Raw genomic sequence first — 22,793 nt, forward strand, 5'->3', positions numbered from 1 at the left:
CTTTTCATTTAGAGGTCTTTCACCTCCTTGGATAGAGTATCCCAAGTGTTTTAAAAGGATATTGTGAATGGGATAATTTTCCTGATTTCTCTCAGGAGATTCATTATTGGATTATAGTAAAGCTATTGAATTTTGTGTATTAATGTTGAATCAATTTTGTGTATTAATCTTGTATCCTGCAACTTTGCTGAATTTATCAGTTCCACAGGTCTTTTGGTGGAGTTGTTTTTTTTTTTTTTTTTTTTTTTGCCCGGGGGCAGTGGGAGGGGGGCATCTACCAAATTACCAGCAAACAGGAATAATTTGACTTCTTCTTTCCTATTTGTAGCCTTTAATTTCTTTCTTTTGCCTGATTGCTCTGGAGTTTCAAGAACTATGTTGAATAGGAGTGGTAAGACCCCTTGTCTTGCTCCTGATTTCAGAAGAAATGCTTTCAGTTTTTCTCTGTTTAATATGATGTTGGCCTTGGGTTGTTGCAGAAAACCTTTTTAATGTTGAGGTAAATTACTTCTATCCTCTGAAAACCAGTGTGGACTTTCTCACGTATATTTTGGAGCATGAGGGATATAGTGGTCTAAGGTAGAAGTATTGTAGTCTGGATTTTGTGGCTGGTGAAGGTGTACAGGGCTGGTGCTCCTTTGGAATGTACAGGTTGCAGGTTGTTGAACCTGTTTCTGGGCCCATGGAGTGGCTGGTGTCTGTGAGATGCTCCTTTGTAAACCCCTCTGTGCGGTGTAATGCCCTTGTGTATGCATGAGGTTCTCCGCAGGCTACTTGGGGTTATCCTCAGGAGTTGCCTTCTAGTGGTGCTGGGGCCTAGGAGCTACTTCCCTGGTTGCTATGGTTTTCTCACCAGCCCATGCTTGTGGGACTTGTTTCTCATCCAAGAGAACCAAGTCTGTGTTCTTGGAGGGTGCTGCATAGGCTGGTTGCTTCTGTTGTGTGCGGGGGCACAGGGTGCTGGGCTCAGTGCAGTCGCTGGCTGCTGTAGGATGTTGAGCACCTGTTGCCTTTTCAGGGGCTTCTTCTCAATGGCATAGAGCTTGGTGGATAACTGTAACTGTGCCATCTGTGAATGCAGGCTGTCTGTAGGCAGTCTGTGGCACAGAAACCTCCACTGTGGCTGATGTAAATTTTTAAGTATTTTTACTTAAAATACCTTATTTAAAATAGTTTCCCTAAAGTGCAAGAAATAAAATCAAGAATCAATAAATGGGATGGATTCAAACTAAAAAGCTTCTTTTCAGCAAAGGAAACAACATGAAGAGACAGACTACAGAATGAGAGAAAATCTTTACCACTTTTACTTCAGATAGAGCTCTAATCTCCAGGATACACAAAGAACTGAAAAAACTTAACACCCCAAAACCCTAAATAATCCAATCAATAAATGGGTTAAGGAACTGGACACTACACAGAAGAAGAAATACAATCAATCAACAAATAAATGAAAAAAATGTTCGATATCTCTAGCAATTAGAGAAATGCAAACCAAAAGTACTCATCTCACTCCAGTCAGAATGGCAGTTATCAAGAATACAAGCAATAAGTGTTGACAAGGATGTGGAGGAAAAGATACACTCATATATTGCTGGTGGGACTGCAAAATGGTACAACCACTCTGGAAAGCATTATGGAGATTCCTCAGAAAACTTGAAATGCAACCACCATTTGACCCAGCTATCCTATTTCCCAGTTTATACCCAAAGGACTTAAAATCAGCATAGGACAATGTCACAGCCACATCAATGTTTATAGCAGCTCAATTCACAATAGCTAAACTATGGAACTAACCTAGATGCACTACAACACTTGAATGGAAAAAGAAAATGTGGTATATATGCACAATGGAATATTACTCAGCCTTAAAGAAGAATGAAATTATGGCATTTGCAGGGAAATAGGTGGAGATGGAGAATATCATGGTAAGTGAAATAAGCCAAATTAAATAAAAAACAAAGGCCAAATGTTTTCTCAGATTAGCAGATGCTGATCCATAATGGGAGGTAAGTAGGGAAGAATAGAGGAATTTTGGATTGGGCAGAGGGGAGTGAGGAGTGGGAAGTGGGTGTGAGGGTGGAGAGGATGATGGAATGAGATGGACATTATTATCCTATATACATGTATGATTACACAATGGTATGACTCTGTACCATGTACAGCCAGAGGAATAAGAAGTTGTGGGGCTGTGGTTGTGACTTAGTGGTAGAGCGCTTGCCTGGCACGTGTGAGACACTGGGTTTAATCCTCAGCACCATATAAAAATAAATAAATAAAATAAAGATATTGTGTCCATCTACAACCAAAACAAATATATATATAAAGAATTTGTGCTCCATTTGTGTACAATGTGTCAGATGAATTCTACTGTCATGTAGAACTAATTAGAACAAAGTTTGAAAAAAAATTAGTTGCCTATTTTATTGTTACTAAATTTTTAGAAGTCCTTTATATAAACAGGATGAGATTTATACAATTTGTAGATTAAAATATCTTCTCCTGGTCTGAGGCTTGCCTTTTCATCCTCTCAATAGAGTCTTTTAATGAAAATAAAAATGTTCTCAATTTTAAATAAAAAATCCCACATTTTATGTTTAGTGTCCAATTTTGGACATATAATAGGTTCCCCTCCTTGTCCCTGCAAATAGGCAATATTGAAAAACTTAAAAATGCACTGTAATTTGTCTTTGGGGTGGATCATAATATGCTACTCTAAAATATGTCACTTTGGTGTAAGAATGATTTGGAGCTGCCAGGTGTGATGGTGCACGCCTGTAATCCCAGAGGCTTGAGAGGCTGAGGCAGGAGGACACAAGTTCAAAGCCAGCCTCAGCAACTTTGCGAGAGCCTAAGAAACTTAGTGAGACCCTGTCTCAAAATAAAAAATAAAAAGGGCTGGGGATGTGGCTCAGTGGTTAAGTGCCCCTGAGTTCAAACCCGATATCAAACAACAACAATGACAACAAAACATAATTATTATTTGGAGCTAAATGCAATTGAGAATGAGCAGGTGCAGAAATAATTCCTTGCTCTCCCCTGTCTAAATGTGGGGCATGAATTTCCATTGGAGGAAGCCTTCCACCACTCATACCAAACATTCGTTACAAAAATAACCCTGTCTTCCATTACTTCCCCCATGTACTTCCAGTCACATCCCCACAACTTATCCCTTGAAACTGAAACCCTATTTTTTTCTATTGAAAGGGCACCTAAACCTGAGTCTATCTGCTTCTTTGAGTTTCTTTGCCTTTTCATCCTATCAATAGAGTCTTTTAATGAAAATAAAAATGAGTTTCACTTCTCTTTTGTGAACTCCCTTGCACATAAATATTAATAAAAACGGTGTGACTTTTCTCCTGCTAATAGGAGAAAAAGAATTGTAAGTTTAATTCACAGCCCCCAGGTACAGACCCTATCAGGATAAAGAAAAAGTTTTTCCTCTTTGACATCTTGTGGGAGCACGATAATTAAGAAGGTACAAGGTCTGGAAAGCATATTTTATAAAGGCTGGTTGAGGGGGATGTGACGTTAAGTCTATGGAAGAAAACACTACTGGTTTGGAGGATAAATGGGAGGGCTGTTAAGGAAAGGAAGAATAAAGGAAGGCAATTAGCATTTACTAAGCATACACTGAGCTCTTGACTCTGTGCTAGGAGTCAGAATAGTTAATCTTCAAGGAAACTGAAGCTCAGAAAAATTAGGCAGATTACCCAAATTACGTAGTTAGAAAGTGATGGAATTTGGCTTCAAAAAGGTCTTCTGGTCATTTCCTTCCTAGCTACATATACCCGAAAGAATTGAACACTGGTACTCAATCAAATACTTATACATGCATATTCATAGCATTATTCACATTAGCCAAAATTTGGAATTCACCCTAATGTTCATCAATGGATGAATGTTTGAAGAAATTGTGTTGTGCAAATATAGTGGAATGTTATTAAGCTTTAAAAATAGAATGAAATACTGGGGCTGGGGCTGGGCTCAGCAGTAGTACATTTGCCTGGCATGTGTGAGGCACTGGGTTCAATTCTCAGCACCACATATAAATAAAGGTCTATCAACAACTAAAAAATTAAAAAAAACTAACAAACTTAAAAAAAATGAATGAAAAACTGACATTTGTTACAATTTGGATGAACTGTAAAAACACTAAGCTAATTGAAAAACGACAGAAAAAAGGTCACATGCTGTATAATACCATTTATATGAAACTTTCAGAATAGATAAATCCAATAGAGACAGAAAACACACTGGTGGTTGTCAAGGATTATGGAGAGAGAAGAATGGGGAGCGATCGTTTAATGGGTCTGGGGTTTGAAAACAGTAGATGATGATAATGGTTGTGCAATATTGTCAATGTACTAAATATCGTTGAATTGTTCACATTAAAATGGTTAGTTTTGCTGGATGGTGTGCCTCCTACTGACTGCAATTTCAGCAACTCAGAAGGCTAAGGCAGGAGTATTGCAAGTTGGAGGTCAGCCTGGGCAACTTAGTAAGACCCTGTCTCAAAATAAAAAAAGAATAAATAAAAAGGGCTGGGGATATAGTTCAATGGTAAAGTAACCTTGGGTCCAATTTCCAGTATCACAATAGGAAAAAAAAAAGCTAATTTTCTATCATCCAAATTTTTTGAAAAATAAGTTGTTCTTGCTCCGAGTATACTGTTTTCTTCATTAAGACCAGCTGCTTCCCTGGGGCAGTAGAAGGAGGAAGGTACAACTTGGTTTAGTAAAAAAAAGAACTTTCATACTGTTATACAGTAGTGTAATAAGCTGATTTGTGTTGTATACTAACACTAGAAGTATTCCAGTACAGCGTAGACAACTGTTTATAATATTGTAGAATGAGCCTCTAAGTTTCCTTTTAATGATTAGATTCCACAATTCAATCCTCTTTTATAGTTTATGACTTAGAGCAGAATTCAAGCATAACACAAGAAAATATGTAATGTCAAATACTGGTCTTTGTGATAGAGCCTACAAATAATACAGGGCAATTTATAAGAGAAATGACAAACTTTGGTAAATGTGCATTTTTTAAATATTATAGCTTTATAGAATATTAAAAACAAACTATGAAAGAAACCAAACTGCAGATGCATTAAAGTGTGGCATGTGTTTATAACGTTGCTTTTGCAAATGCTGTTTTATTCACTTATTGTAGAACTTTTAAAATAAGTCATTTAAAAACAAAGCTCCTTTTAACAAAGTTTACACAAGTGGTCATGGGATTAGCTGGTGGTGGCAGTAACTGAGGAGGCTTAAAGTAGTCTTGCAGCAAGCTAAGGTAGTGATTTGCCCAGAGGGAGGGCCATAATTCTATAGGGCTTAGTCTACTGGATGTGATGGATAAGCTCAGGCCATAGCTGCACACAAGTCAGAATATAGTCCTTCCAGGTAAGGAGGACTCTAAGGTACAACCCTCCTTGTTTGGCTGAAAGGTAGTGCTCTGTGGAGATGTAAATGAAAGGGAATACACATTTTGAAATGTGTGCATGTTTCTTCTCTCCTTCAGTACTGGGGATTGATCCAGGAGAGTGCTCTACCACTAAGCTACATCTTCAGCCCTTTTTATTTTTTTTTCAGACAGGGTCTTGCTAAGGTTGCCAAGGCTGGCTTTAGAATTTGAGATCCTCCTGCCTCAGCCTCCCAAATCACTGGGATTACAGGTGTGTGCCGCCATGATGGCTATTTTACCTCTTATTTTAATTAAATTTCCAAATTTAACAAAGCCTGGATTCTGAAGTTGGTTCTGAGTTCAAATTTTAGTTCTACCACTTACCAAATTAACAAATCATTTTTTTGGCTTCATTTTTTTTTCATCTGTCAGGGAAAATAATGGTACCTATCTTATAGGGTGGTTGTGCACATAAGAAGATCTTAGCATCACCTCAGGTACATGTAAGCACTCACACACAGTATTAGCTATTATTATAATGTGCTGCTTGAAGAAACTTTTAGATGGAAAAACTTTTTTAAAAATGTGAATTAAAATGAAAAAAAAAATCCTCTTGGAACAAAGGAATTCCAGACATTTGCTTATTCACAAATAATCTTTTAGGTCCAGCTGCCTTGAAGCAACCCAAGTCTACCTAAACATAAACCACAATATATTATATAGTTGTTGCCTACTCTCGCGTGATTGGGAAATCCACATGAGAGGCTCAAAAACAGGTGTGGCCTGTGGGCTAACCGACTCCCCCAGAGGGCTTTGCGGTTATACTTTTCCAGAGGCCTTAGGGACAGAAGTCTGAAGCTGTCATAGGCCTTCATTTTCTGGCAGATCTTGAGGTGCGGATTAACTGGGACTCCCCCATTAGCATTTCTCCTCTTCGGATTCTTTTCCTTTAACTGTCTATGGCCCCTCTTCAGCGTCCAAGTTGGTTTTAAGTTTCTGTTTAAACCTTGAGCTTCAAGTACAGGGCCTGTGAATAATTTTTCAGTCACTAATGTCTGAAGTTCCGTGGGCACAGAGATTTATTTGCGGCCCTGATCTTTATTTTCTTTCCCAGCCCTGGTACCTCACTGAATTCCGCCCCCCTCCTGTTCCTCAATTTTCCCATTTTTGTTTTAAATCTTTTGCCATGCCTCTTTACATTCCCACCTTTTTCGTACTTTGATCAAGCAGGATGCCCCCTCTCGCGCCCCGCCCATCATTTCTCCTGCCCAGTCCCTGTCGTCTGCCCCTCCCCTGTTCTTCAACCTCCTTGTAACAGCAGGGTGGGTAACGCTGTCACAGCACCCTGCTTCTGCTCCGCTGGCATGCACGTCAACTTCAGAAGCCACCGAATTCTCACGCCCTAGCTCCCTTCCCCTATATTTCCTGAAAGTCTCGCTGTCCCCTCTGGCCCTTTGTTCTCGCATCCTTCCCGACTACTGCCGCCTCTTGATCCCTACTTGCTTCCGCCTCTTATTTCGCGCCTTCTTTTTTAGGCTTGGAGGGGGCGGAGTTGGAATGGCTGCGCCACCGTTGCCGAGGCAACGCCTTGGTTACTTCCGTCGGTGTCAATGCTTCCGGGTTGGCGTTGCAGTGGCGTTTCCGACTGTGGGAGCCTCGGCTTCCCAGTCGTCTGATGAGCCGGAGCAGGTGAGGGGGAGCTCCTGGACTTCCAGGCTGGGGAGCGGGGCTGGGCCGCGCCAGGCCGCGCGGGGCCGGGCTGGCCTGATTCCCGGCCTGGGAGGGGCTTAACGGTCCTTTGGTCTCTCTCTCCCCTCAGCCGAGTCCCTTCCCTGTCTTTCACTCTTCTGGCATCGGTGGTTTTACTTCTTGGATTGAACCCTGCTTCCTCGACCCCCCTGGGAGGCCGCCTCCTTCAGGCGCCTCCCTTCTCTCCACGAACTCGCTCTGACAGCTGAGGAACTGGCAAGATCCTGCTACCCAGAGGGTGAATGGGTATCTTTCCTGGAATAATCCTAATTTTTCTAAGGGTGAAGTTTGCAACGGCGGCCGTGATTGTAAGCGGAGTAAGCAAACACCTCCATTGTATTAGTGTGAGGGATGCTGTTGAAAGATGGTCCCCTTCAGTTTCTACCTCCTGCCACTCCTGAGGTCAAGGCATTGAAGGCATCTATTAAAATGCAGTTCAGTTACTTGATTGGGATGACAGCTTGTCAACATGAATTAATATCTTAGACTCGGTAACATCAGGGAAATTTTTAGTTTTCTGTTGGTGATTCTTTGACTCCCCCCCCCCCCCTCCGCTCCTCAGGCTAGAGTGGTCGTGAACTCTTCCTTCATCTTCATTCCGTACACCATTAAGTACCTTTTGTCCCCATTTCAGAACTTTATCTCTAAGCTCACTGCCTGTAAGCATCTTTCTCTTCTTTACTTCACACCATCCTAAGACAGTCTCCCTGCTTCTGCTGTTTGTAATCCACTGTGCTTGCTGCAGCCCTAGTAGGTTTACTAAAAATATGGGTTTTTCTCAAGTCACTTTCCTGTTAAAAAAACTTAATTGTCCTCTCCACACCTTGGTTTTTAAGCCTTTAAATACAACCTGCTCCTTCCACTTGTTTCAGCCAACAAGTGAATTCTTTATTCCAGATGGAACTTTCATTTCCTTCTCAGAACAAACCACATTGATGTCTACCTCCACATGCTATGTTTTTTTCCCCACATGTGTGTCTCTGTTCATCTTGTCCCCTCTCCCACCCTTTCCCTTATCTGGCCCATCCGGATTCAACCTGCACTCTGTCAAGGCCCAACTTAAGTTCTGTCACCTCCATAAGCTTTTTCAAATTATTTAAACCGTGTGGATTGTCTCCTTTTCCATGTTCCTCTTGCTTTTATAAGATTGTACTACATAGTGTAGCACTTAATTTTTCTCTAATCAAGTTTTTTTTTCCTACCAGATTCTAAGCTCTTAAAAGGCAAGTACTCTATTTAATACAACTTTTATCCCTGCCCCATCTCCTTGATTATTCAAGAAAGATACATTAAGTGGTAAATATTGCCTTGGTGTTAGAACAAATTTCTGTTTTATTAAAAAATGTGATGATTATACATTTAGTATGACTTCAAAAAATATATGTTGGCTCCCCATTGTTACCTTCTCAGTCTTAGATTCTCCATTATCTTCTTTTTCTTAAAGGAGAAAGCAGGAAAGTCACCCAGAGTTTCCTGATCAGATCTTTGGAGTATCATAGGGCTATGTAACTAGTATTCTGGGACATGTTTATTGGTACTTGTTAGGTTATCAGATTTTCCTTAGATCTTTATAATACATATATGCAGATTTAAACACAATTTTCATTGGCTTCTTTATATAATAAAATATTTAGAATATTATGTTTCTATTTTAATTAAGATATGACTTCTGTCTTTTTACACATATCTGGGGTTAGCCTCATCTGTCAAAATAATTTAAGAGGATTTGGGGTATATTTTACACAAGTAATTCTCTACAAGAAAAGAAAGGGAAGAAGATTTTTCGGTAGAAAATATCCGGTGATTAGGGCAGCATCATGTACAGGGTGTGTAGCATTGGCCAGGTGCAGAAGTTACCTCTCTGTTTTCCCCTGTAATTTTTTTTTTTTTGGTAGCAAGGATTCAACCCAGGGATGCTTACCCACTGAGCCTCACCCCCCCTATTTTTAGACGAGATTTTTTTTTTGATGGACCAAATATCTTTATGTTTGTTTATTTATTTATTTTTTTTATGTGGTGCTGAGGATCAAACCCAGGGCCTCACGCATGTGAAGCAAGCACCCTACCACTGAGCTACAACCTCAGCCCTCCCCAGCCCTTTTTTATTTTTTATTTTGAGACAGGGTCTTACTGAGTTGCTAAGGGCCTCTCTCAGTCGCTGAGGCCAACTTTGAATTTGTGATCCTCCTGCCTCAGTCTCCCAAGCCTCTGGGATTATAGACATGTGCCATTGTGCCTGGCTGTAATCTTTTATATATAGGCTGCATATATAGCTAAATGATGTCACACTGAGAAAACAACTATTTAATGTGTTTATATCAAATTCTGCACAAGCTCTTCTGAGCGTTATAAAAAGTACCATGAGGTATGGTATCTGCCTTCGTGATCTTACCTAATTAAGAGAAGAAATAACATGGGGCAACTAGAAGATAAACCCAATGCTACTCATTATTTTTATGTCTGGATTTAAGATATAAATGAAGTTTCAACAAGTATTTGTAGGATAGGTGTGACATAACATGTGTCCATATATACAGCCTTATGTGAAAAGACTCAGAGGTATCAGCTGACAGTTTAATGATTTCCATAGTGTGATAGGGCCCTCTAAAAAGCACCTTAAATTTTCCACTATCGTAACTAAAGTATAATATACAGAATTAAGAAATTGATCAGGAATATTTAGCTTGAGAAAGATAAGATACAGGAGAACATGATTGTTATCTTTAAATATTTGAAGGATTCCCCCAGGAAAAAAGAATACATTTGTTCAATATTGCCTCCAAAGACTCAGTGAAAATGATTTGAGAAAGAAAAACTTTTGTCCTACTATGAGGAAGTACTGTCTAAAATCAGATCTAATCAAAGATGTTACTGTATTTCTTCATAAGATAGCATGGGAGTCAAAGAGATTTTACTGTCATATATGGATGGGGAGGTGCTGGTAGAGGCAGTGTAGGAACTGGCCACACTTGGATTTCATGAACCAATAAATTTAAATATAAGCATGGGGAGAGGCCATAAATACAGGGCAGTCAAGCTTATTTTGCCACATAAAGACACTAAACAATATCAACTACCAATTAATATTTTGTACAAGAAAGGTGATATTTTTAATGTTCCAGGAGTAAGAAGAATTTGATCTGTTTAATAGTAGTCTTTGAGGTTAAATAAATTTGGCAGGAAAAAAACCCTAGATACCCTTAATTGTGAAAACTAGGGAACTCCTGGGCTAACTGGCTTAAGATTTGGTTCATTCTATGGCTCTGCTCCTACCTTATTGAAAGGATGGGTAGCAGGTAGTAAAGTTCTGAGAGAGGCTTTTTCTGTAATAAGAAGAGTTAAAAGAAATTGTGAAGATGGTTTTGGGAAGAAGCATAGCAGCTGTCTGAAACATTTAAGACTATTCTTGGGACTCTCTAAATTGGTCAATAGTGAATTTTTTCCCCACAAACTGAGACCATATATGTCATGTTTTACTATCAATTCTAATCTTAAAATGCAGGCATAGATAAAAATGTTGATATGGTAGTGCTTAGTATTTAAGATTTATTTCAAACTGCAGCTGATATTTCAGATATCTAACCCTACTTTGCTCATTAGAATTCCTTTCAATAACTTTCCTCTAATAGGGTTATCTACTCTAGACTCTGTGGTATCCTTGAAGTTTCCATAATTTTTGTGGACTGTAACTAAAACATTCATCTGTATGCTTGCTATCTTACCTGGAAAATTATTCTTTGCTTAGTTACAAAGAATTTCTTATGTGGAAAGAAAGCAAAACCTTATCTCCTCTAAAAAGGGACGGTGACTCAAAGGTGCTAACCCTAGATTGGCATTGGATGGGGGTGGCCAGCAACTATTATCTGTTAAAATGTAGAATTGGATACATATATAATAATGATAATAATTAGCTAATAGTTATTGAGCTATGTGCCAGGTACTTTTCTAGGTTTTTAACATATATAATTTTCACAACAACCCTATGATATAGTTTTTGTTATTCACATTTTATAGTTTGGAAGATGGAGGCACAGAAAGGTTGAATAATCTCCTCAAAGTCACAGAAATAGTGATGGAGTCAGGATTTTAGGTAACCTGATTTTAGAGTCTTTCTTCCTGACTGTAAACCACTTGAAGCTGCTTTTGAAATTCAGAAGTATACACTCTATATAGCTCTGAAAAACGAGTATTTAAAGGAAATCTGAGAGTCACAGCTAAGAAAGATATTACTGTGAGCTAAACCAGAACTTTGCAGGTGATATCCAGAGCAGTACTTCTTAGGTGTAGAAACGTTAGCATTATTTGGGAGCTTGCAAATTCTCATGGCCAGACCCAGACCACCAAACAGAAACTGTCGGGGAGAGGCCCAGCAGTCCATGTTTTAATACACTTTCTAGATGATTCTGGTACATGCTAAAATTTGAACTCTACTGGTCTAGATGCCAGAGCTGGGGAAAAAATCAAATCCAAGAGAGAGGAGCTGAGAATGGCACAAATAGAGAAGAAAGCTGAAAAGATTGAAGATGACAGGTCTGACAGGTGGGATGGAGAAAGAGGGGGGCTGGAAAAAGAACATATTATTAAAGAACTAGAGTATAAAAGAACAGAGTTTGTACGAATGTTTTAAAAGGCCAGGAGGAGGGAAAGAGTAGGCCCACTAGAAGGATATATGTTCAGTGTCAGAAGAGAGAGAGAGAGCTGTATTGCTGTCATTCCTCTGGGAGCCAGAAGGAAGATGAAGAGGCTTAGCTCAGCCTGGTCCTAGTCAGGGAAGCTAGTTGTATGTAGCTAGAAGTATCTCTTGGACAAACTCAGACCCTAAAGTTTAGTGGAGAGATGAAAGGACTGAGAACATGAGAGGGTAGTGAGCCCATGCTTTGTACCTGAATCAAGCTAACTAAATACCATGAACTGCTTTTATGAGATGCCTCAGCCTATATAATTTGAATTCTAGTTTCCTTCACTTGTTAATTGTTTAGTTGAATGTTTAAGTTGGGTATGCTGGATGGACTAAAGTCTCTCTTTGGGTGGGGATGAATAATTACACTAAAGAAAGTAGAGAGAATGAGGACATAGGTTGATCTTTGAGTGAATTACACACCTATCCCAATAAAGAACAAATTCATGATTATCCAGCACATAAAATAAGATCTGCCATTTAGTGTCATTTACTTGGTGGGGTTTTCCCTTTACAATAGTTTTATCTGACAGTTTTGTTGATCTAATACACATGATCAAATGCTAACAAGTACTCCTCACTTTTGTGCCTTGTTCTGATTTGTCTTTATTTTTAGCACCAGAAAAGTGCCACTGTAAGCCATGAGATGTCTGGTCTGAATTGGAAACCCTTTGTATATGGCGGCCTTGCCTCTATTGTTGCTGAGTTTGGTAAGAATGTAAAAAAATGACAAGTTTGCATTTTATGCTATAGATAGTGGTATACGGTGACAGTTATTTATTTTTCTGGTAAAAACTAGAGAAAAAATAAAAATCTTTCCCTCTTTGTTTTAAAAATTGTCTCAAAGCCCTCAAGAAATATTTCTGAGGAAGTACTACTAATGGTATGGCAAATGAAGTTAAGAAAACTCAAACTTTGGGAAGCTTTTTTGATAGTTTTTTTTGCTAATTTTCTAGGCTTAAATAATATATATGAACATATAGAAGGAGTTGGATATGGTAGGTGTTTCTGCAAGTACCCTAGCTTTTCTTTCAAACTGGTATTCTATTTGAGAAGAAAATGAACAAGATTGAAAAATATTCTTCTCTGTTTAATTTTAGTTTTGAAATATTTTTAGATTTTAATTTTCTTTTTTTCTTTCTGTCTTTCTTTTGGATTGAACCCAGGGACACTTGATTACTAAGCTGCATCCCCAGTCTTTTTTAGGGTCTCGACAAGTTTCCATGGCTGGCCTTGAACTTGCGATTCTCATGCTTCAGTCTCCAGAGTAGCTGGGATTAAAAGGATGTGCCACCATGCCCAGTCTAGACTGTGATTTTTAATCTTCCATATTTCCCCTTTCCTCTACCATTCATAAGTGACTATGGTCCACCAGTCCTTGCTGGCTTTCTTAGTAGATGCTGTGATGTCCAAGTCAAAAGTGAACAGAATTACATAATCACCTTGTTAGATTTAGATCTTTAAATATTCCTTGAAAATGTATTTTGTCAATATAATGTGACATTTAAAAAAGGTTTGGTTGAAGAAATTTCTCCCCTAAGCCCTCTGCTGGTATTAGTTCAGAATTACCTAAGAAACCAGGATGAGTAGAACATAATAGGACTTTACCATTATCTTTTATAATATTGAGGAGCTGTTTATTTCTTATAACCATATTAAAGAAAAAACTAACAAAAATTTGTAGTTGTTTATAAGAGCACCTGAAGTAGTAAGACCATGCTTTCCTGTGTTTGTAAAAATTTGAGATAATATGAGGGAAAGCTAGAGAGACTTGAAGTGGGAGGGGGTGGGAAAAAGAGACTGATAAGTGGCATATCCATGGTACAGATGAAATTAAAGCAACAGTTATTTTTTACAGTGTCAAATGTACTATGTGTCAAATTGTGTTGCATAGATATAATATAGTACATTTCACTTTACCATATACAACTCTTGTCCTCTGGCAATGGCATTCTAGTAGAGATCTTTTGTATGTTGTTGTTGCTATTACTATTATTTTACAGTGCTGGGGATGGAACTAAGAGCCTTGTGCATGCTAGGCAAGTGCTGTACCACTGAGCTATACACCCAGCCCTTGTATGTATTACAAAAAAACTCTGTCTTATGTTTCAGATATTGTCATTGCCTTATATTTAGCCAAAACTTAACTGTGACTTCTTGGAGACACTTATAAGTGAGTGTGTTCCTTTGTAGGAACTTTCCCTGTGGACCTTACCAAAACACGACTTCAAGTCCAAGGCCAAAGCATCGATGTCCGTTTCAAAGAGATAAAATATAGAGGGATGTTTCATGCCCTGTTCCGAATCTATAAAGAAGAAGGTGTATTGGCTCTGTATTCAGGGTAAGGCTGGATTCCTTCCTTACATCATGAGCAGAAATGCTTTTTAAAGAGGCCAAGGCTGGATGTGGTGGCACATGTCTCTAATCCCAGTGGCTTGGGAGGCTAAAGCAGGAGCATCACACATTCAAAGCCAGTCTCAGCAACTTAGCAAGACCCTGTCTCAAAATAAAAAAAAAAAAATTAAAAAGGGCTGGGATATGGCTCAGTGGTCAAGCCCCTCTGGGCACAATTCCTGGTGCCATAAGCAAAGAAACAAATAAATAAATAGGCCAAGTATTTCAACTCTATAGAAGTTTGTGCCCTTTGTATTCACCGTTCAACTTGTAATTCTGTGTTGATGGGCCTGTTTATATCTCATCTGCTTTCAAGATGTGAGCTTTGGATTTTGTGTTTTTCCAGCTGTAAGTAATATATGTTAAAATGGACATATAATTGCAGATAGGCTTTCTCCTGGTTTCTCGAGACTCATCCATAGCTGTTATTAATAGCAGCACCAATTAACCACATATATTCTTGTGATACTTTTCCTGAGTTGGCAAATGCTGACTTTCTTTAAAATTTTCCCTTTTAAGAAAATATTATTCTGGTAGCTTAAACAAAAATGCAGAATGAGAGGGAGACTTATCTCTTTTGGTCACCTTTTGATTAGCCATCAGTGTGAGATTTTTTTTGGCTAGTTTGTAGCTTATCTGCTAAACAGTATCCTAGGCCATTCTAAATTTAGGCTATCAGTTTATTGCTCAGAATGGAAATTAGTTTTATTATTAACCTATGTTAGCTTTATCTTAAAAATAATTTTCTTGGAGGAAAAAATCAAGTCATTCTTCTGAAGCAGGTGATTCATGGATCATCTGTTTTAACTTGTTCTTTCTCAGCATGGATAATCACAAGATTTTTTCTGATAACAAGCAATAAAACCAGAAATATGCATATTTAGTCATATTTTTTTTATTCCTAACCATTTAAGCTGTTGCTATTTATACCTCCTAAAGTGCAGTTCTACAATTTGGAGAATCTCAAAGGAGGTATGAGTGAAAATGTCTCCAGTTTATGAGCAGAACTTAAATAGGCTGAGATTTTGGTTTTAGTACCTTCTTGTTGATAAGATTAAAGATGTATCTGCAAGTATTAGGAAGTACAGGTGGATTTAAAAAAATCTTTATAGTGGATAATAGTATATAATTCTTTTTGTACATTTCTGGATTGTTTTCTTAAAGATTTTTGCATCTGAGTTCATGAGAGATATTGGTCTGTAGTTTTTATTTTCTATACATTTTTGACTGGTTTTGGTATTAGGGTAATATTAACCAAAAGGAGTTGACAAGCATTCCCTTTTCTATTTTCTGGAAGAGACTGTGTAAGATTGGTGTTAATTCTTTAAATGTTTGGTAGAATTCCCTGGTAAAATTATCTGGTCCTAGAGATTTCTTCTTTTGGGAACTTTTAAGTTATGGATTCAAATTCTTTAATGTGGTCTTAGTTTGGCCTGTTATAACAAGGTACCATAGATTATAAACAACAGAAAATTTTTTCCATAGTTCTTGAGGTTGAGTTCTGGTGAATTCTCTCTTCTAGGCTGCCAACTTCTTGTATCTTTATTTGGCAGAAAGAGCTAGTGCTCTCTGGGGTCCTTTTTATAAGGGCAATAATCCCATTGCTTCACTCTTGTGACCTAATTACTTCCCAAAGGTCCTGTTTCCTCATACTACCATGTTGAGTTTAGGATTTTAACATGTGGCTTTTGTTGGAGGGATGATACAAACATTTACTCCATTGAAATGGTTATAATACTTACTCAGATTTCAATTTTATCTTAATTAAGCTTTGGCAATTTGTGGTTTTCAAAGAATTAATCCATTTCTTCTAAGTTGTTGAATTTATGAGCGTGAAGTTATCCTTGGAATGGTTGCAGGATTTATAGAACTATTCATTTTATTCCTGATATTGGGGATTTGTATCTTCTATATCTTTCTGCTACAAATTTATTAATTTTATGTATTTTTTCAAAGAGCCAACTTTTTATTTCATTGATTTTTCTGTTTTCATTCTTTTTATTCTTCTCTCTGTCTCTCTTTCTTTCTCTCTCTCTCCTTTTTCTTTCTTTCCCTCCCGCTCCCCACCTTCCTTTCTTTCTCACAAGGGATTAAGCCCAGGGTGTTTAAAGACTGAGCTATGTCCCTGGCCCTTTTTATTCTATTTTATGTTTTTATTCTTGAGACAGGGTCTTGCTAAGTTGTTTCAGGCCTTGATAGGTTTCTGAGGCTGGCTTCAGACTTGTGATCTTCCTGACTCAGACTCCCAAGCCACTGGGTTATAGGTGTATGCCACTGTGCTCAGCTGTATTTTCAATTTCAATGATTTATGTTTTTTTTTTTAATTTTCTTCATTCTGCTAGTGTTAGGTTAATTTTCTTCTTCCATTTTTAGTTTCTTGAGGTAGAAACTTAAATTATTGATTTGAGACTTTCCCTGCTTTCTGATGTAAGTATTTTGTGTTATAAATTTCCCTCAGTAATGCTTTGGGCTGCCTCCCATATATTTTAATAGATTGAATTTTGATTTTCAGTCAGGTCTGTTTTTAAAATTTCCTTTGAAACTTTCTCTAACCAATAGATTATTTAGAAGTGTGTTATTTAATTTCCAAGTGTTTGAATATTTCCTTAATGATTTCTAGTTTGATTCTATTATTGTCAGAATACACTTTATATGATTTTAGTTTTTTAAATTTGTTGAGGTTTGTTATATGATCTAGAATGTTTACTGCCTTGGTCAATGTCTCATGGGTACTTGAAAAAATACATATTCTGTTGTTTTGGGTTGAAATGAGATGGGTAACAGAAATGAGTTGGCTGATTTGTATAATCTGCAAATGCATGTTGAGTAAAATTAACTTTTCTTTGTTTTGGGAAGGATTGCTCCTGCATTACTAAGACAGGCATCATATGGCACCATTAAAATCGGGATTTACCAAAGCTTGAAGCGATTATTTGTAGAACGTTTAGAAGGTCAGTATACTCAACTCTCTTTTGAGGTGATCCTCAGAGGGATTATTGAAATCATGCTTAGTGTGAAATGTTCATAACATGATGCCTCAGAATGGAGAACTATCACTTCGAGGACAAAATGATTTGGGATAAATCCTTGCAAAGGTGATATATGTGTTAGAGGGACCAGCCATTCAAATTTGTCCTTTTTAAATAATAATAATAATAATAATAATAAAAAATTCTGGTCATCTCTGAGGAAGCATGGAACAATTATGTCCATATATTGATGCTATCCTCATCAGTAAGAGGATTTCATAAGGCATTTCAAGGTGCCAATTTTGATAAGCTTTTGCTAGTTAAATTTTAGGCTATTGTTTTCTAGATTGTGATGTACTTATGGCCACCTTACTCACATTCAGAATTATTGTATGTCTCTCTATTTGCTGCTGCATCATTTCCAGCCTGATATGTACTAAATGGTTATTTTACCACAGGCCAGGGGCAGTTGGATGGTTGGGAACAGCTGGAGAGACTTTCGGTTAGTAATGTCCTTTGAATCACTTTTTTGTCCTAAACCAACTTTTTCTGGAACCTCCTCTTTGGGGGATCCTGAAGGATTTCCTTCCACCTCTTCCTAAAATAATTTCCTTTCATAGATACTTCACTTGGGTTTACTTAGTTTCTAGTCGCTCTTCATGGTGGGAAGGAGGGATGAAGAGGAATTTTTTGCTGTATAATGATGTTCTGTGGTTTCTATTCCTTTTTTCAGTTAAGAAATTTAATTCTGAATTATTGCTTTTGGGACTAGGGGTATAGGTCAGTAGTACAGTGCTTGCCTAGCATGCATGAGGCCCTGGGTTTGACTCCCAGCACTATAAAAATTAAAATAAAATGAGTAAATATATAAATTATTTCTTACATTTGACTACAGAACCTTTCTGTAGACAAATAGAAGCTTGTAGTGATTTAAGACCAGTCCAAATCAATGTTTAGATAACTTTTTCTCTATTACATGTAAGATTTTATCTTTTTTACAATCATTTCCTAAATGTTTTGCATTGATGACTGTCCATTAGAAAACATATACTTTAATTTGAAATGATTGAAGGGGAAAAACCACATTCTAAATTCATGTGGGTTATGATAATTATGTAGAAGAATAGGTAGGGCATGTTTCAGTGTCCTTTTAGAAATATGTTTTTTTTGTAGAAATAATAATTTATATTTTATAATTTTATGTTTGGTATTGATTTGGGATCTAGAAATATTTGAGTTTCTTTATTTTCATAAACTTTGTAGTTCGTTTCTAAAGTCATTTCTCTAAGATTCTCTTCCTCTGATAGTTCAGTATTCTCTTTTCAAAACTTAGTGCCTAATAAAAGCGGACCCTTTTTTAAATCCTTTTTACAGATGAAACTCTTCTAATTAATATGATCTGTGGGGTGGTGTCAGGAGTGATATCTTCCACTATAGCCAATCCCACCGATGTTCTAAAGGTAAGAGAGATGTCTGTAGTATGCTTTGAAAAGAGTACAAGCTTAAGACAAATTTGGGTCCATATTCCCACTCTGTCCATTGCTAGCTGTAAAACGTTGGATAATCACCTAATTGCATTAGACCTCACTCAGTTTCCTCATTTGTAAAATGAAGATCCTGTAGTGGTTAGGCGTTGTTAAGAATTCAATATAACATATGTCAACTGCCTGAAATTGTACTTGGTAGCAGATGCTCAATAAATAGTAGTCTATTTATTATGATATGCATTACCCATTGGTCTTTAAACAGGGGCATACAACCCTCTCTAGGATATTTTCAAGGACTGTGTAGTTTTAAAGAAATCAATATCCAGATCTCTTACTTCCAATTGTATTCTTTCCTAAAGCTGGTCTGAGAATGAATCTGCATTTCTAATAGCACTTTTCCCATTTTACAAAAGAAAGGCATATCCCTCCTTACCCATTCCAAATCTTCATATGGTGTGGTGTAACCTGAGATATCAAACAAAGGGATGAATTGAGATAACAGTTTTTTAGAGAAGCCTCTTTTACTAACTATGTGGGGTATCTGTTTCTGTCTTTCCCTGTCTTTTCTGTATTTCTCTTAAAGGTGAGATTTGACTTTTAAAATGCTATATTTTGGCCTGTTTTGGGATATACTGAATTTGGAACCACAATGATATTATGGTTTAGTGGTACTAATTTGTTAAGAATATAATTGGATTTTATCACATCATATAAAGAAACATTTAATATCAATCTAAAGCTCAAAATGGTAAATATTTTCTATTTATTAATTTATTTAAATTTATGATTAAACACTAAATATATGATTGAAATATGTAACAGGATCCCAAGTTTTTGGTTTTGATGCTGGGAATTGAACTCAAGGGCTGTACCACTGAGCTATATCCCTGGTCTTTTTTTTTCTTTTTACTTTTGAGACAAAGTCTTGCTTAGTTGCCCAGGCTGACCTTGAAATTGTGATCCTTCTGTCTCAGCTTCCCAAGTAGCTGGAATTACCAGTGTGTGTCCAGTAAGAATTTCAAGTTTTAAGAAATTATTTTAGGGGGAATGTGAGAAAAAAGTAAAAAGACACATGCTTTATTTATTTCAGCATTGGTGAATCCACAAGTGAAGTACAAATTATTGCAATTCAGAGAATTTGAGCTGAGAGGGTGACTTGTAAAACAGCACACACGAAAGAAACCACTGGTAGTTGGCAGAAAAGAGATATGAAATCATTTTTCTGCTTTAAAATGAGACTAATTTAGCTTTAAAATGTTTATATCACCTTAGATTTATAGAAAACGTATGAAGAGAATTGACTATATCCTAGAACTCTAGAATATTTATAATATACTTGTAAGAATGTGCTTTTCAAGAAAAGTATACTTAACTCCCTGAAACTACCTTTCTTATCCATCTGGATCTTAGACTTAATCACCTAAGTGATTTGCTTCAATTTCCTATTCCTCTGATCTCTCTTGCAAAATTACAAGTTGACCAATGCTGCAGTCTGCATTTTCCTTTCTTATACCTTGATAGGACTGAGTATTACCAGTATTGTTTGTGGGCTAAATCTGACTACTGTCTGGGGTGAAGTCACAATTTTATTTATTTATTTATTTTTTTCATTTTCTTTTTTTTTATTGATTATTTAAAGCATTACATAGCTCATGATATATCATCTTTCATACATTTGACTCAAATTGTGTTTTGAACTCCCATTTTCACCCCAAATACAGATTGCAGAATCACACCTGTCTAGCCAGCGCTGGGGGAGGGGCAAGCACAATTTTAGATTGTGACCTTGCCTATGTGATTTATAACATGATTGAAATGTTCAGTCCTTTCACTTATTCTGGGACAGTTCTTTTTCCGGTCTTCAAGGGCATTTTAAATCTTCAAGCCTTACTTTTATTTCATCATTCCTCTTTCTTTCAGCAGACAACTCTACCTCCTATGGCCTCACCTTCTACCTTTTCTTGCCTTTCTACCCATCACTTATAAATCTATTTACATTTATACCTGTCTGTACCTTGTCTCTACTATAGATGTTCTCAAAATGTGGTTCTCCAGACGTGCAACATCAGCATTACTGGGAGCTCATTAGAAATGCAAATTCTTTTTTTAAAATTTTTTTAGATGTTGATGGACCTTTATTTTATTCATTTATTTATATGGGTGCTGAGAATCGAACCCAGTGCCTCACACATGCTGGGCAAGTGCTCTACCACTGAGCCACAACTCCAGCCCTAGAAATGCAAATTCTTGAGCCCCACTCCATACTTACTGAATCAGAAAGGATGGAATGGGGCCCAGCAGTCTGTTTATGACGAGCCCTCCAGGTTATTCTGATATACTATCAAGCTTAGAAACCATGACTTTACATTTACTTCTGTTTCATCAAGGATCATTCTGTATCATTTAATCTCTCTTTTTTTGCAGTGCTATGGATTGAACCCAGGGCTTCATGCATGTTAGGGAGACAGACATTCTACCACTACACGGTATCCCCAGACCATTTATCCACTTTCTTATCTTTATTGGTTGGCTCCCTTTGAATGATAAATATGTTCAAGTCTTTCCTAAAGTACATTTTTCTGACCCTCTGACCTCCTTAAGACACCACCTTCTCTTTTCTGTTCTGCTTCTTGCTTGAAACTATTTTCCACATAACTGGGTGCAGTGGTGCATACCTGTAATCCTGGCAACTTGGGAGGCTGAGGCAGGAGGATCACAAGTTCAAGGTCAACACTTTAATGAGACCCTCAGTAATTTAGTGAGACACTGTCTCAAAATTAAAAAAGGACTGAGAATAATACAGTTCAGTGTTAAAACACCTCTGGATTTAACTTCCAATACCAAAAAGAAACTACTCCCCAGGTTCAAGTAGCATAGTCTATATCATCCATTCCATTTTAGTTCTCAACCTATTTTGATTAATTTCTCTGGGAATTTCTGCTTTGATTTTGACTTTTATCCTAGGTTTCATACATTTTGGTTTCATATGTAGGCTAATTTTTCCTATATGCACCTAAAATGTTTCTCTTCTCTATGTAAGTTTATATCATTTCTCCTCTATAATCTTTCTTTAGTTGGTCTTTTTCATTTTCTAAGACTTTAGCTCTCTGGGGCTGGGTTGTGGCTCAGTGGTAGAGCGCTTGCCTAGCTTGTGCAAGGCCCTGGGTTTGATCCTCAGCACCACATAAAAATAAAGATATAAAAAAATACTTTAGCTCTCACTATAACAAAGAAATTCAAAATGCATGGCCTCAAATACATATGAGTTTATTTCTCCCTCACGTAACCATCTAGAGGACAACAGTTTATGCTGGTGGGTAGTCCTATGGTGCAATCAATCATCCAGGACCCAGGTTCATCCAATTTTGTTGCATTGCCATCATCTAGAGCATGGTTGGCAAACTGTGGGCTAAATCTGACTACTACTGTCTGTGTAAATAAGTTTTGTTGGAACACAGTCACCCCATTTGTTTCTGTATGTCTATGGTTGCTTTTGCTTTAGAACTGCTTAGTCAGGATGGAGGCCATAGGCCCTACAAAGCCTAATTTATGTACTGTATGGCCCTTTTCAGAAAAAAGTTTGCTAACCCCTGTCCTATGGTATTTTTTTTTAATGCATTTAGTTGAAGGTGGGCCATAATCACATCTGTTTTCCAGCCCATGGGAAGACAGAAAGTTAAGGGAAAGCAATTTCTTTTTGTTTTGTCAAAATAAAATAAGATTAAGTTAGAAAAAATTTTAAAGTTTATTGATATACAGTAAGAGAGAGTACATACTTTCATCCAGGAAACTTTAAACCAAATGGTAAGAATGTCACCTTACAGCAATTACAGCACAGTTTGTGATGCATAAAAGGGGAAGTCTACTCATCTCTAATTTTCCACAGGGGGATTGGTTCCAGGACCCCAAGCCTCTGGGCTATCTGAAATCCTTGAATGCTCAAGTCTGTTATATAAAATGGTGTAGTATTTGCATCTAACCTCCTCACATCCTTCTGTGTATTTTAAATCAACTTTAGATTAATTATAAGTCTAATATAATGTAAATGCTATGTAAATAGTTATGATACTGTATTGTTCCAGGAATAATGACAAGGAAAAAGTCTTGGGGCTG

At 37.3% G+C, this 22,793-nt stretch overlaps 1 protein-coding gene across 9 annotated transcripts in view; it reads left to right on the plus strand.

Moving 5' to 3' along the window:
• Window positions 1-6,960: 6,960 nt before the first annotated feature.
• The window catches only part of SLC25A14 (solute carrier family 25 member 14), a gene marked incomplete at its 5' end in the record, with an annotated part of 34,178 nt that continues 18,345 nt past the window's right edge, over window positions 6,961-22,793 (plus strand). For 2 of the 9 annotated variants that reach the window (XM_081276497.1, XM_081276500.1), the window contains 5 exons: window positions 7,105-7,469; window positions 12,447-12,540; window positions 14,024-14,171; window positions 17,081-17,175; window positions 18,568-18,653. In XM_081276497.1, coding sequence (XP_081132623.1) covers window positions 7,395-7,469; window positions 12,447-12,540; window positions 14,024-14,171; window positions 17,081-17,175; window positions 18,568-18,653 — 498 coding nt within the window. The other 7 variants (XM_081276498.1, XM_081276501.1, XM_081276496.1 and 4 more) reach the window with 7 other exon arrangements.

The sequence above is a fragment of the Spermophilus citellus genome (genome assembly GCF_964194105.1).
Source record: "Spermophilus citellus genome assembly, chromosome: X".
Classification (NCBI taxonomy): Eukaryota; Metazoa; Chordata; class Mammalia; order Rodentia; family Sciuridae; genus Spermophilus; species Spermophilus citellus.